Here is a 14,343-nt window from a genome sequence, read left to right as displayed (position 1 = left end):
GAACAATCTCTGTTAGCCTTCTTTCTCTCCCTTACCTCCTTGTTGTTGTTCCCCTTTCTCCTTCCTCCTCCTCCTCCTCCTCCTTCACCGCCACTGCTCCATTTCCATTCTGAAGTAACAGGGTCTTTGCTGTGCTCAAAGATAACGAGCAGAATTAATTAAAGCGGTGGCAAACAATGGCTCAACATTTGATCACCCTCTCTCCCTGCTCACTGCAAAAAAGATAATCTGAGAAGAAGAAAAAAAAGGAGAGTTTCTGGTTTTCCCCTTCCCCCTTTTCCCCCTTCTTTATTTCTTTGCTTACCCACAAACAGACCTCTTCCCTTTTATATGGAAATACGTAACATCATAAATAGGCTTTTGGAGAGAAACTGCTTCAGCTTATCAAAACGAATCATTATATTTATCCGGCGCATCGACAGCTGAACATGAGATTGGAAAATGTGTAATTGGACGCAAGTTTGTTTTCTCACGTTCATTGATCACGTCGTTGATCAAGGTGAAAACATTGGAGAATCTGTATGCGGACGGGAAAAAGCCGCAGGATGTGTTGAGGAGAGAGATGAAAGCTATGGCATTTGGGGCATGGGGAATAACAGTAATTTGTCCTTGGGAGACTTTGCTCGAGTAACGGGTCACGGTGCACCCTAGTCTTGAAAGTAAATCCTTTCTTGGATAAACACGACAATGTGCCGTGCACGGTGTAGATGACAAAATGAAGAAGAGAACGAATCAGGCGCGATCGACTCATTTGTCTTGAAGAACAAAACAAATGGGCGAGGTTGGAAAGTAAACTGAGAGAGAGGAATAGACAAACAGAGTGAACAGATTGGTTTAGCTGTGAGGTTCATCCCTGTAAACATCACAATTTATAGCTTTGGTTGTGCTGGCAAAGGGAAAAGTTGGATAAAGGTAAGATGATGGATTTGCGGTTTAGCGTATTGAAATGATTTTCATACAAGTTTCCCAAAAGACTCTGAGGGAATAAACAAACACTGATATGTTTAACCTTCAGCCTGTCCCACTGGCAGCGCATCGTGCTTCATTTGGAGGTATATGTAAACACTTTGGCCTGATATGCCTTCCACACTTATACATGCAGGCTGTAGTTTGGGCAGTAAACACAAACTGAAAAGAAGTGATGGAGTTTCTCACTAACGTCTGCGGCACTCACAAATACACCCAGAGTAAACTAAACAACCACACGCGCACACACACACAAACACACCACACACACAACACAAACATTCTTTGATCTCCCTCCTCTTGTTCTCTCAAGGAGAAGTGAGCGCTCCTCATTTGCATCCACATTTACTGATTTCGCTCATAGCTTCTGATACCTTTTCCCTTTGAATGTGAGGCAACCAAACTGACAACCAAATTTAATTTGCAATATTTCTTCTCTTCCTTGATGCTCATCTCAATTTATCCCCCCCCCCCCAAAACAGAAACGATTAATGACTTCCTCTCGTTCTCAAGTGCTGCAACCGCGATATGCGTGCTTCATCGGAGACCTTATGCAGAAATAAACACAAAGCTTTGTCCAAACACACCTAACAAGGTGTCATTTGAAGTTATATGGGAATAATGAAGTGACAAAACAGAAATCGATTCAATTAGTAAACAGCATTTAAAAGATCCATTAAGACGGGCATGTGTGTTTGTCAAGGAGGCTGCTAATGTAGTGTGTCCATTCATTTTCCGGAGGATGTCACGGCATCCAGTGTCATATCCTCATTTGTCTCGTGTGTGCATTGTAATCTTTGTTAATCTTCATGTAATTGACACTGCTGCATTGTTCTCTCAGTGTAAAATAAATTACCATTACTAATGAAGACTGTCAGCACAAAGAGTCGGGCGCTCTCTCTTTAAGCGCAACAAAAGCAACCAAAACACCAGTGACCCCCTTGACATTGGACGGATATTAAGCTTTGTGAGAAAAGGAAAATCAAGGATGGTTAATGTGATTATGCCGATTTGCGCGCCCAATTAAGCCTCTGTAACTTTTTAGATTTTAACATTTTGTCGACTTTTGACCTCGTCACTCGGCACAAAAAGAGACCTCTTACTAAAAATATGAAGCGTTAAGTACTGCCTGTCCGCGTGCAGGGACAGAGCCACAATCTATGGCTGCCTCATATTCCATTACATGGCCTCAGCATTATGTTCGTAAATGGATTAGCGACTGGAGTGCACAGCAGTGCTGATAATGTTAGCAGCAGAAACGCAATACTCAGAGGATATTGGAGTGAGGAAAAAATGATAAATCTCACAATTTTCTAACCCAAATGAAAGGCTAGTTCTTTCGGGGGATACCTTGGGATATATGGCAGAGGGATTACAACTGAAAATGTATTTTTTTCTTTTGATTTCGAAGGTAAGGGGTGTTCATCTTAGAGCCAATGTTCACTCCGTTAAGGGAAGCATCAGCTAGAGGAAAAGCGCAGAAACAGCAGCTTGCTTGCTTTACACTGGCTGGCTGGAATGGAGCAGCTCACTGTGTCACTCAGCATCACTCACACTCCCTAAACCTCCTTATTCCCCCTCCCCACCTCCTGCCTTCCCATGAGCCCCCAGGTCAGGGCTCTGTTCTTGAATAAGGGCCTTTTTTGTAGAGGTCAAAACAGTCAAAATTGTCACCATGCTAACAACACAGCATAACAAGAGCATTATAGATAATGGATACAGCAGCAGCAGGCCTGTGGGATATGTCAGGTCTCCTGCAGATCGAACGACTGCCTCCTAGCTCCTCTCTCATCCTTCTTCTTAATGAGGACGGTCCTGGAAGTAATTTTAAATGTCAAAAATAATGATATATAATCTTCATGTATGTGTAACAACTTTATTTTGTTAGATCTGCCTCAATTAAAACCATCCTTAAAGACATATTTCCATTACAAAGTAGTTTTTTTTCACCAACTAGTCTTCCGGTATTTAGTTTTTCTTCTTTGTTGATAGCAACAGTGCTGAAAGTAAATATTACTTTTGATTAACTTCAGATAAAGAGTACAAGGGATTTTCGTCAACATAAGCATTCCATTGATCGGGTAGTAGAAAGGGCTGTCGTGCTTGTTGTCTGTGATTTCACCATCAAAACCTTACATTTTTCATCATGTGTCATTTTTAACTCATTTCAAGCTCTCAAGCTATTGAACTGTTTGAGACTTGCAGTAATTGATCCGTGTTTTTCTCCAGCTACACTAAACAACATTGGTCCTATCAGTCCTCCCATCTGTCAGCATCATGAGCATTGTGGGAATTTATATAATTTGGTTTACCTACTACTTCAGCAAATAATCAGTCACTCAGCAAAGCTGTTTTTGAGCTCTGGCCTGGTCTAATCAAGCGCCTATAACATCACCAATCAATACATTGTTGCTGTGTGTGACATCCCCCATGTTCTGCACAAGCTTCCTCACCACTAAAACCCAACCTTCATTGTTATGTAAGCAACCAATCCTCACCCATAAGTATGTGTTGTCTTTGATTTGAACTTGTGTCCTGTCTGTTGCACCACTGAACTCTTCTTCCTCTCTCAATTCTTTGGCGAGCAGGTATGATGAATCATCCTCCCATCCCTATCTCAGAGTTGGCAGAACACACAGAGCTGCTCAAGGCCAACGATAATCTCAAGCTCTCCCAGGAATATGAGGTGAGTGGACCAAAGGTTCAAAGGTCAAAGTTTCAGTTGTTTATTGATTTTTGTCTGATGGTGTTTTTATTGGAAGGCGACACAAGAGGCCCTACTTTCCCCTCTAGGAAATGGCTGCTTCTCTTCTTTTAAACCTCTCCTCCTACTTGACAATGCTGCAGCTGGTGGTGCTCGAGCAATTATGGAATATCAGTTGTTCTCAGCCACTTATTTCCTCAGATATTTTGGCAGTCTCAACCAGGCAAAGCAAGACAATTGTCATTTTCAATCACATAACATTTCCCCTGGCAGGTTGGTGCAACTCCTGTACTCCCAAATGCAATTTCCTCAAATTCTTGGCTAAATTAAAGAATCATTCTACTTTAATGCATCAGGAAACATGCAGGGGGGAGGGAGTAAAGGATATATCTGCTACAAGGTGAAACATGCCCTTTTGTGACATCCAAAAAGTGTTGGCTTACTTACAAAATTGATTAACTGTGTTCAGGGACTAGTAGTAACAGAATACATGGCCCTGATGAAGGCCACTGGTCCAAACACGTTGATCCAATAGTAAAGTTCAGTACAGGTGCTGCTGGAGCTTTTGACCTCTGTAGACTTGTTCCCATCTCTATGAACCTTGGAAGTAGGTAAAGTTGTGCCAGAAACACCTACTCTTCAGCTACAGTAACAGAATAAATGCAATCAGAGTCAGCTAATCAGATGGTAACACTCTATAATAACCATCATTAATGAATGGTAACTTTAAAGTTAATTAAACTAAATTATTATTTACATAGTTGGCTCACTGTTAACAATCAATGAAATGCTTCACAGACTATTTCTTAACTAATTGTTAATTGTAAAGTTGCAGCTGATGTTTGTAATACTTTGTGATTGGGTAATAGATGCTGTGTAGTTCATCCATAATCATTATTTGAACGGCGAATATAAAGTTGCAACTGATGACCTAACGAGTTGTGCTTGTAGTTGGCGCCTACATTGCGTCTGACAAATTATTACAGACCTGGGATTTTTTATTCACGACAGTGGTGTTGCAGCCAGAACCTGCGGGGTTCGATAACAGAAAATAATTAGATTTAGATCAGATTATGTATGATCATTTTTTGGATGATTTTTTTGATTCTGTCTTTGAAATACGTACATTTTCATTTGGAATAATATATCACATTTTGTATACTCAGTACTTACTTACTTACTATTTTTTGACATTGCTGTTTGGAGTAATTTGATGGATGGTTCGGATCAGATTTGTTTAAAAAATCAAATGTTTTTGAGCGCCGGAAAAATACCGACTGAATGTATTAACTATCTCAAACATTTACGTTAAGAAGACAGAATTATTGATAAAGAAGTGTTTTAAAATCCTTCACATACACCGATGAACTGTGGAGATGAATGGAGAGATAGTCTGGTGCATGAATGTGTTTTTAGGGAAAAGCACACTGGCATGCAGGCTTTAACGTTGTACATTGTGCGCGTGTGTGTGTGGAGGGGGGTAACTGAGCTGTCTGGGCTCTGAGACCGTGGCGGTTATAAATGACACCAGAGTTGATTAGAAATCAGGAGTGCTGAATCAGCTCTCGTTTGCATACAAGCAATATCCCCTCCTCGCCATCCCTAAATCACCGTGCCTGTCGCCCCGCTGCATGCCAGTATAACGCAGGAAGCAGGTACAGCAGCGTAGATTGCTGTCATCATGCCCGCCGGTGAATGTTGGTGGATAATGACTTCTCATAGCCATCCAGTATTTCTTTGGTATCTATTATTCATAAATCCACATCCGGGCTGTGTACCAAATGGACAAGCTTGTTCCATACGCGGGGAGGAGAGGCGAGAGAGACGTGATGCCAGAGTTGACGCTTTGCTACGACTACAACTTCTAATTACTTGGCTTACAGAGAGCATTAAACCGCCCGCTCTTCTTTTCTCCCTCTTCGTCCTTTTTACTCTCGCTCTCTCTGTCCCCCCCTGCCCCTTCCCACAGCCACCCCCAGGAAAAATAAATGACCAAATTAAATAGAGAAGTGTAATTTTAATTTTGTTATTTTCTTGATGAATGGCTGCTCGTCCGGGCGCCCTGGCTTGCCAAGCGCAGCTCTACGGGGCTTTGACTGATTGGTTTTTAGCCAGGCGGGATGTGAGGGAGGAGAAAAAATGGAGGGAAGAAGGGGAGAGACGAGAAACGAGAGATGAGGTGGGGAGGCTTGGTTAATGATGGTGATTCAGTGGAGGGAGAGAGGGAGCAGGGTATCTCAGCTGGAGAGTTGAGATGAAGAGGAGATGATCTGACACTCGAACAGCAATGAAAAGGAAGCGACACCGTTACCGGACGATACTAAAGCTGTAGAGTTTGTTATCTATCTGCCATCAAGCAGGTAGCAGCAGTGTTGGCAGGACTTGTCACTCATCTTCATACATGCCATTATGGATCGTAAGGAAAAGGAGCAAATTCTACAATAGTTGTTGCTGAATTTGAGCAATTATTATCCAGTCGTTTTTATTAAATCACTGTGGAAGTAGACATGCATCCAAATCTGATGGTTTTCCGATTTTTAAATTGGATGATTTTTCAGTGAGGTTACCCCAGTCTTTACATACACACACACATAAACACACATGGTAAACTTGAAGGTGCTCCAGAAAAAAATGGGAGAATAGCAGGAGGGTGACTGCTGGAGAGGGATTGTGAACATCAGAGAGGAGACAGGAGATGGAGGGAGAGATAATGAGAGAAAGAAATATGGACAAAGAAACTGTGATACTTTGAAGATGGAGCGGTGCAGATAAGGAAAACAGGGACAGAGATGAGAGGGCAGAAAAAACAGAGATGGAACGAGGATAAAACAGAGGGTAGCGCTAATTGCTGTAATGATCGTGTGGAATTTGTTGGATCAGGTTTCCAGTTTGACTTGATTCAGCTTCAGCCTCAATCTCAAAACCACCTCACCCCCCCCACCCCCGACCTACGTGCTGAAGCCTTAACTGAAAATATTCTTCAAGCAGCGGTCCCCATGCCAACATAGCGCCGGACGCCTGTAAGCAAACAACGACTCGTAATGGAATAGTTAATTATCCTGACAAGGGAACAGAATATTTATCTGGAAATGTTGTATTTTAAAGAGGCTGCTGTATTCATCCGAGTGTCGGGCCTCGCTCAACAAGGGGGAGAGCCGCCTCCCTCATCAATATTGTTATTTGTCATCATGCCCGCTATTAATGATCTTGATAAAGCACTGTGTCCAGCTGCTGCGAGTATTTAAAGCAGGCAGCGAGCAGATCTTCATGATACCGTGTTCTTTTTATTCCTTTAGGGAAATCGCTCTCTCAATCTATCTCCCCCCTCCTCCCCCTCCTTCCTCTCCTCTTTCTATGATAACATTCAGGTTGCATTGTTATTGCTCAGCTCTTCTGATTTCTTCTTTGTGTGTGCATGTTCTGCCTGTCTGTGCCCCCCATCAGTCTATTGATCCAGGCCAGCAGTTCACCTGGGAACACTCCAACCTGGAGGTGAACAAGCCCAAAAATCGTTACGCCAACGTCATCGCCTACGACCACTCCCGCGTCATCCTGGCTCCCATCGAGGGTAAGACTCACCCTTCCTCACTCTCCGCACACACACCACCTCGGAGAGGAGCTCAGCTCATTGCAGATCATTCGGGAAATCCTCATAATTACGGAGTCAGATTAGGTAATTAGGAATTTCTACTGGGTAGACATATACTAGACACATGAGACTCGACAGTGAAGGCTGAAGCAGAACAGAGCCAAGCAGTGTAGGGAGGAAGGCATTAAATACAATGAAAACCATAAAATACTGTATTTTACTGTACTTTATGGACTAGGCTTGGCTTTTATAAAAGAATAAAGAAATAGAAAGGAAAGAAAGGACGAGACTGGGCTAGATTACACAATGTTGTTTTGAGTCAACGCAGTCGCATGAAGCAAAATAGAATAAAACATGAGTGAAATCATTTATGAGTATGTGAAGTTCAGATTCAGTTCAGCAACAACCAGTGAATTTATAGACGAAAGCCATATTTTCTTGGAGGCTAAACCGAGGATTGTTTCAGCTCAGCCTGGTCCTGAGAAGCTAAGCAGTTTATGGAATCATAATATTTTGGGGGGTTCAGACGAGGACTTGTTTCAGCTCATCTCTGAGCGCAGCACTCAGTCAGAGTGGTCCAGGAATTTAACCACTGTTTTCACCATCCCATTTGTCTCATCAGATCTACTCCCGCTCTTATGACTTCCCTCTAACTGCCCACAGACACAGTACAGAGAGGATCAGAGACAGAAAAACTCTTCCTCTGACTCCTAAATCTCAAGGGACATTGTCAGAGGTAGTCACCCTTCTCCGCTGACATTATTCTGGCATTGCATCACCAGAAGAGCTCCCCGACTCCTCACAGCAGTGCTAAAGTCCCGACTCCACAGCACTCTCCCTTTGTGTGAGCGAACTGCTCCGACTAGATTTCGACATCCCGCAATAGTCAGGCCAATTTGAGGGTGCGACAACATGCATGACAAAATTATCCCCGGGAAAAAATGCCTCGTCCATAAATACATAAATTAATCAAGTCTGAAATTTCTATTTTACACTGCAGTGATTTTGCCATTAGTCGCAGCAGTAGAACAATTCATGCACGCTGCCATTCTCTGTTCATTTAGCTATGACTAAAGCCAAGGCACCACAGTCGGATTGTGCGACGTGGTATCCGTTTTAATGACATTTGCCTTTCTTTTTCTTTTTCTTTTTCTCTCTGCCTCTCTCTCTCACTCACGCACCTCTTTCTCTGTCTTTTTCTTCCTCTCCACCCTGGTTGTTGTCCTCACCGCCTCTCCTCTCTTAAATTAGCCCAGTCGAGTGTTTCATTGTTTGTCGCTCGAGTGAGGAGACGTCAGTCAGAGAGACGTGACTCTCCAACACAGATGCTGCCACACTGAAGTCTCTTTTCAACTGACAGGATTGTAGAAGTTGGTTAAATCAAGATGGGTGACGTTATTTCTTATCAGCGTCAGATGCTCAGTGTTAGACACGCTCTAATCGCAGATTATCTTCTTTACAGTTACACCATTTTGGCTAAAGTTTCTAGAACTGCTTTAAATGACTGAGCCTGGATTTAAGCTATACCAAGGACATCTTGACTTTTTGGGTGCAGCTCAATCATCAACACCACAAAACCCTGGTTCCCTTAGATCCTTACACAGCTATGCACACTTGTTATCAGGGATCACCTTGGGAACCATTGCAGTGAACTACATATTTTACCTTTGAGGTCTCCTGTTACTACTGCAGACACATTAAGGACGCACTTACACTTGGCCCAGTTGCTCCGTACCATGTCAAAGCACGACTCTTCCAACAGTGCCAGGGCCAAGAAAGTGTACAGAGCGCTTACACTAGTCAAACAAACAGGACTTTGGGGGTCAAATGTGCCTAGTGTGAGTGCGCCCTACAGGGTGCTGCAGACTACTTTGATATTCACATGCAGTCAGAGGAAGCAGGATTTTGCAACAAAGCATGCAATTGTTTTGTACGTTAGAAATGTTGCCAGTACACATTTGTCTACCCAGAGATGTGGAGGGGTTCCTTACGGCAAGATTTAGCGAGACCGGTGTGCAACAGAGCATGCTAGCAGTGTGAGAGGGATGGTAGCTCGATCTACCTCCTGGCTGTGGTGACTGAGTGGCTGATTTACTCCTCGCTATTTTTCCATCTTCAACTGCACTGGTGGTGGTAAATCAGATGTAGGCTGTTAGACCATATCTACAGAAACCGAGGCAGAACCACGGAGAAAGAAAATGATAAAAGAGCAGTGCAGGAAGTCGTGATGCTGGGGCCGTTGCTACATTTGAATCTATTCAAATGGAACAACAACCAAGGTTTCCTTCAGCTCTACAGCAGCAGAGGCCATGAGACCGTTTTAACATCTCATTTAATCTTGTGTTGCGCCTTAAAATATTGCTCTCAAAACAAGCACTAAATCTATTGGGCAAGAATAAAACCTAGAACATTTTGCGCCCCAAAAGACATGGTTGACCAAATCTTAAGGCAAGTGCCGCATCTCTCTGGACAATTCCAACATTTAAACGATGTTAGCCAATTTTCACTCATTTCAACAATGAGAGGTGTGAGAACTCATTACATCAGTAATTTACTTGTTTTCCAGTCTTTACACCTTTATTGATTGGGAAACAGGACTAGTGTGTGAGAAAACTGGGAATTATCGAGACAGATGGCACAAAACAAGAGGTGCAAATAATGATTAAAGTAAAATGATAAAAAAAAAAAAAGTCTGACAAACGAAGGCCGAAAAAGACATCAAAACTACATTGTTTTATTTCAATATTTTTTTTCTGTTGTCTGTATCTAGGTATCACGGGTAGTGACTATATCAACGCCAACTACATTGACGGCTACAGGAAGCAGAATGCCTACATCGCCACACAGGGTCCATTACCAGAGACATTTGGGGACTTCTGGAGGATGGTGTGGGAACAGAGAGCAGCCACCGTGGTCATGATGACCAGGCTGGAGGAGAAGTCACGAGTAAGTCCGCTCAACTTGGCTTTTTACAACTTGAAAAAAATGTTTTTTTTTAAACAAACCTCACAGTCAAATCACTGGTTCACAAGATCAAGTACAAGAACCAGCTGCCGTTAGAGTTACTCACATCTGCACATCTGAATCCCATTGATAGGTAATCAGATTTGATTTTCCTGAGATGGTGTGCTTTTCACAGAAGTGTAGTTTAAACTCAAAGACGGCCTACCTGTGCACATCTGATAAGTAAAGCTGAGCGTCTACCGGGACTATCTTCACAGACTTGGCTCTGTTTTCTCTCCTTATTTGCAGAGGAAACGACAAGCTGTTGCATGTTCCCTACTGTGCTGAGAGCTTAGCAAATTTTAGCGCTCAGAGCTCACAGTGCAGGAAGCTAAAATTAAATTGTAAGCAACAGAGTGGAGTTTTTTTGCTACGCTTGTGACCACTGCCTCCTACAACCATCTGCTGATAGTGAAAGTTAGAGGAGGAAATGTCTGGAGAGCACAGTAGCTTGGTTACAGAAGGAAGGAATGAGTTGTCAGGGTGTGATCACACTAGTCAAGTTTGGCTGTTTTTTTCTTTTTCATCTTATACATTTATGTCCATGTGAAGAGGCCACAAGCATATCCTTCATAGGGATCTCAGCCTCCTTGAAATGGAAAGGCGCACTTTCAATAGCTTTATTGACTTGTGATGTTCACACTTTTTTAAGTTGTCAGCCAACTAACTATAAAAAAATAACTGAGATGGTTTCAAAAGCAGCATTTAATAACCACAAACAGTGTGTCGATATAGATGTTAATGATACAGAATCAGCAGAAAATGTATGTTGACTCTGTCGAGAAAGTCTCTTAAGTGTTTGTGACAGTTGGGTACCAGTTCTGTTTGCATATAGTGACAGCGAGTTGTTAAATGTACAAAGTGCCTGTCGTGTGACCCATTTTTTTCTAAATGATGAGCTGAAAATGCAGGTAAGCACTAAAAAGAGCGACAGAATCAAGCCAAACGGCATGAGTGTACCCTACAAAGTTTCTTTGCTATCGAGGAGTGGACTTGTCTAAATGTCAAAAAGCCAACTGCAATGTTTCATCTCGTCAACTCAAACCTGTGTCAACATCAGGCTCACTCACCCCGGGTGTCTCCCCTCATTTTCCCTCCCTCTATCCCTTTTCAGTTGTTTACCTATCCTACATACTGACATGCGCGTTCCACTCCTGTCAAACGTGATCAAGATTAGCGGCGGTAGAACTTGAGTGTCAGCCCGAGCAGGAAATGGGAGAGAAAGCTGTAGAGCGGCGCATCTCCCTCACTAGCTGTCACATCTCATCTGGTGTCCACCGGCGCATTACACCCCATATTGAATGAATCTTTATTAAGTGGGTTGACAGGGGAGGGCCGAGGGGAAGCAGGAATTGTGTATTCAGATATACTGGACAAAACAACTTTGAGTCAAAATGAGATATCTACCCAAGATCTGTTTTTTAAGTATCCTTACACTCTTTCTGCAACATTCAAAATAATTATATGTGAGGATCTCTACGATAAAACTTTATACGGCACTTACTGTATCCATATTAAGATTAATTTCCTTATTCTCTTGCCTAGAATAAGATTCAGGGGAGGATGCAGGCAGGATTTGTGTCAGGTTGGTGAATTTGAGCAAAAAGAATGGACTTCCTGTGTTTGATCACAGCTGTCCAATCTGCATAATTGTGCTCCTCAAATGTGAAATTCGAGAGGAGCCACCATGGTGTTTCTGTCAACTCCGCCTGGTGTTTTGATCCACAGGAGCACTCACTCTGTGAGTGGGTGTGTGAACCGGCATGATTTGAATTCCTCTTCACCCACATTTATGTTCATGATCCTCTTCATCAATGGATATGCCGCTTAACAGACTGTGAAATAGATACTGCAACTGATACCTCTGTGTGTGTGTGTCTCTCTCTCTCACTTCCAGATTAAGTGTGACCAGTACTGGCCCAGTCGTGGTACAGAAACCTATGGTATGACCCAAGTGACCCTGTTGGACACCATAGAATTGGCCACTTTCTGTGTGCGCACTTTCTCCTTGCACAAGGTAGGAGGATTTATCTCCCTCTCTCTCTCCAACACACACACACACACACGCACACACACACACACACACACATACACACACAACCACAGCTGTCACATCTTCCCTTTGCAAATTAAATACAACTATTAGATGTATTATTGTTGGATAATAATGACTGACATTATCCTTGTGTAACGTCTGTCCAGTAAACATACAGACACAACATCTACATAGACAACAGAAGTGATGGCATTGATTGCGCGCTGTATTGCCTTCACTAAGGTATATACATACATAGAGGACCCTTCATCCTCAGTGTCCTTCTAGTCCTCCCGTTTTACCTCGTTCAGCTCTATCTCTCCTCAATTGATCATCTGTTTATGTGCATCTGCCAAATTGGAGCACTTAGGTAAAGTGAGCAGTAGAGAAACCCAATATACATAATTGGCAGACTGCTCTCATGCTTCTGTGTGCACACACGGACACACGCATCTAAGCACGGAAGCACACCGGCTGATACACAGTCTCCAGACAAATGAAAAGATTCTTAAGATGAAGCATTTACACATGCAAGCTGCTTAGACGCAGGCATGTGGTTGAAGCACTCAAACACATGCACAAAATGTGTGTATTTACTGTACATACCTTGACACACACGCACAAGACACACAGATACACAGCGCAGACACATGCAAAACTCACTCTCAAAGTCTCGCACACCTCGTTGTCATGCAAACACTTGTGAGAAGAGACGAATTTTAGTGGAAAACCTGCTATTAGACGGCCTTGACATTTCCAGAAGTTTCCATTTTAACCAGATAGCATGACGCTTAAGTCACGGCAGCTGAACAATGAGTGCCAGAGCAAACCGGTGATGGTAAAGATAGCATGATATCAGCAGCCACGGTGCTTTAGAGCTTCCTGGTTGACATTCAAAGCCATTTACATTCTGCCGCTCTCGGCCTCCATCAAACCTCCAAATGTGACTCTTTTTCTATCTATCATTTCCCTCCCCGTTATAACTGCAGCCATTGCTCTGATTTCTCACTGAGCTGTTTTGACTTCATATCTCTGAGGAAAAATATTTTGTGGGATGTGTGTGAAGTATAAGGTTGCAGACGCTGGCAGTAGGCACACAAATACGCACGCGGAGTGGATCTACAAAGCAGCCACAGTGCTATCTATCCGTGTGTGTGCGGGTCCTGCAGTGAGGCAGAATTGTGTCTTCTGATTTAAAAAACAGAAGAAGAAATTTAAAGAAAACCAGCAGCCAAGCACCAATCACATCCATGCAGCCTGCCTCATCTGCAGAAACAGGGAATGACCAGAAAGAAAAGAGAGTAAGATTTAGGTCAGTTTGCTTTTAATTACCGCACACATTTATTCATTTATTCAGCAAGGAAAGAAATCCCTCTGTCAGGGAAGCAGAAACGCTGCATTGAAATGCAAACAGTACCTCCATTAGAGAATCTTCTGAGAGGAGAGAGAGGAGAGGAGGACAGAAAGATGTAAGGGCGATTTTTTTTCTCTCTCTCTTCTTATGCTTCTCAAAAATCCTTCTCTGGATCCCAGCTTGTATCTTTGATGCAGCGAGGATTGAGTTTGAGGCCTTGTGCTGACAGATGCCGGCGTAACATGCGTGTTTGTTGCATGTGGCTGTAGACGTTCTGAGCAGCAGCATATGAAGACAAAGTACCTGTACAGTTCAGAGATAGATATGATCATACTTATTTTATTCTGATGAGCTCGTATGAAAGTGTTTCCCTGAAGACATTTTGCACTCTGTTAAGCGATAATGAGCCAAAAATCTATTTTGAGGTTGAAATACTTGCTTCCTTTAGAGGTGCAATGTGTGAGATACAGCCATAAATGTAATTTAAAACATTCAAAAATTAATTAAGATTATGGGAAGAATATAAAGAAGTAACAGTTTTGAAGTTATGTTGAGGACTTCTATGTATTGTGTTGCGGAGATGTCTACTAAAGTTTGCATGCTAACTAACTAGCCTTAGCCCGTCCTGTCCTGTAGTACCACCTTGACTTGCAAAAGTCGAGGTGGTATAGCCGCTGTAGTTTTAGCTTGCA

At 42.7% G+C, this 14,343-nt stretch overlaps 1 protein-coding gene across 10 annotated transcripts in view; it reads left to right on the top strand.

Moving 5' to 3' along the window:
• The window catches only part of ptprsa (protein tyrosine phosphatase receptor type Sa), a 245,849-nt gene that overhangs the window by 212,248 nt on the left and 19,258 nt on the right, over positions 1–14,343 (top strand). For all 10 annotated transcript variants that reach the window (XM_030433082.1, XM_030433078.1, XM_030433080.1 and 7 more), the window contains 4 exons: positions 3,555–3,652; positions 7,115–7,238; positions 10,030–10,205; positions 12,160–12,279. In XM_030433082.1, coding sequence (XP_030288942.1) covers positions 3,555–3,652; positions 7,115–7,238; positions 10,030–10,205; positions 12,160–12,279 — 518 coding nt within the window. The remainder of the gene's footprint in view (positions 1–3,554; positions 3,653–7,114; positions 7,239–10,029; positions 10,206–12,159; positions 12,280–14,343) is intronic.

This window comes from Sparus aurata, chromosome 11, assembly GCF_900880675.1.
Source record: "Sparus aurata chromosome 11, fSpaAur1.1, whole genome shotgun sequence".
In the NCBI taxonomy this organism is placed as follows: Eukaryota; Metazoa; Chordata; class Actinopteri; order Spariformes; family Sparidae; genus Sparus; species Sparus aurata.
This window is presented reverse-complemented; position numbering and strand designations above follow the sequence as displayed.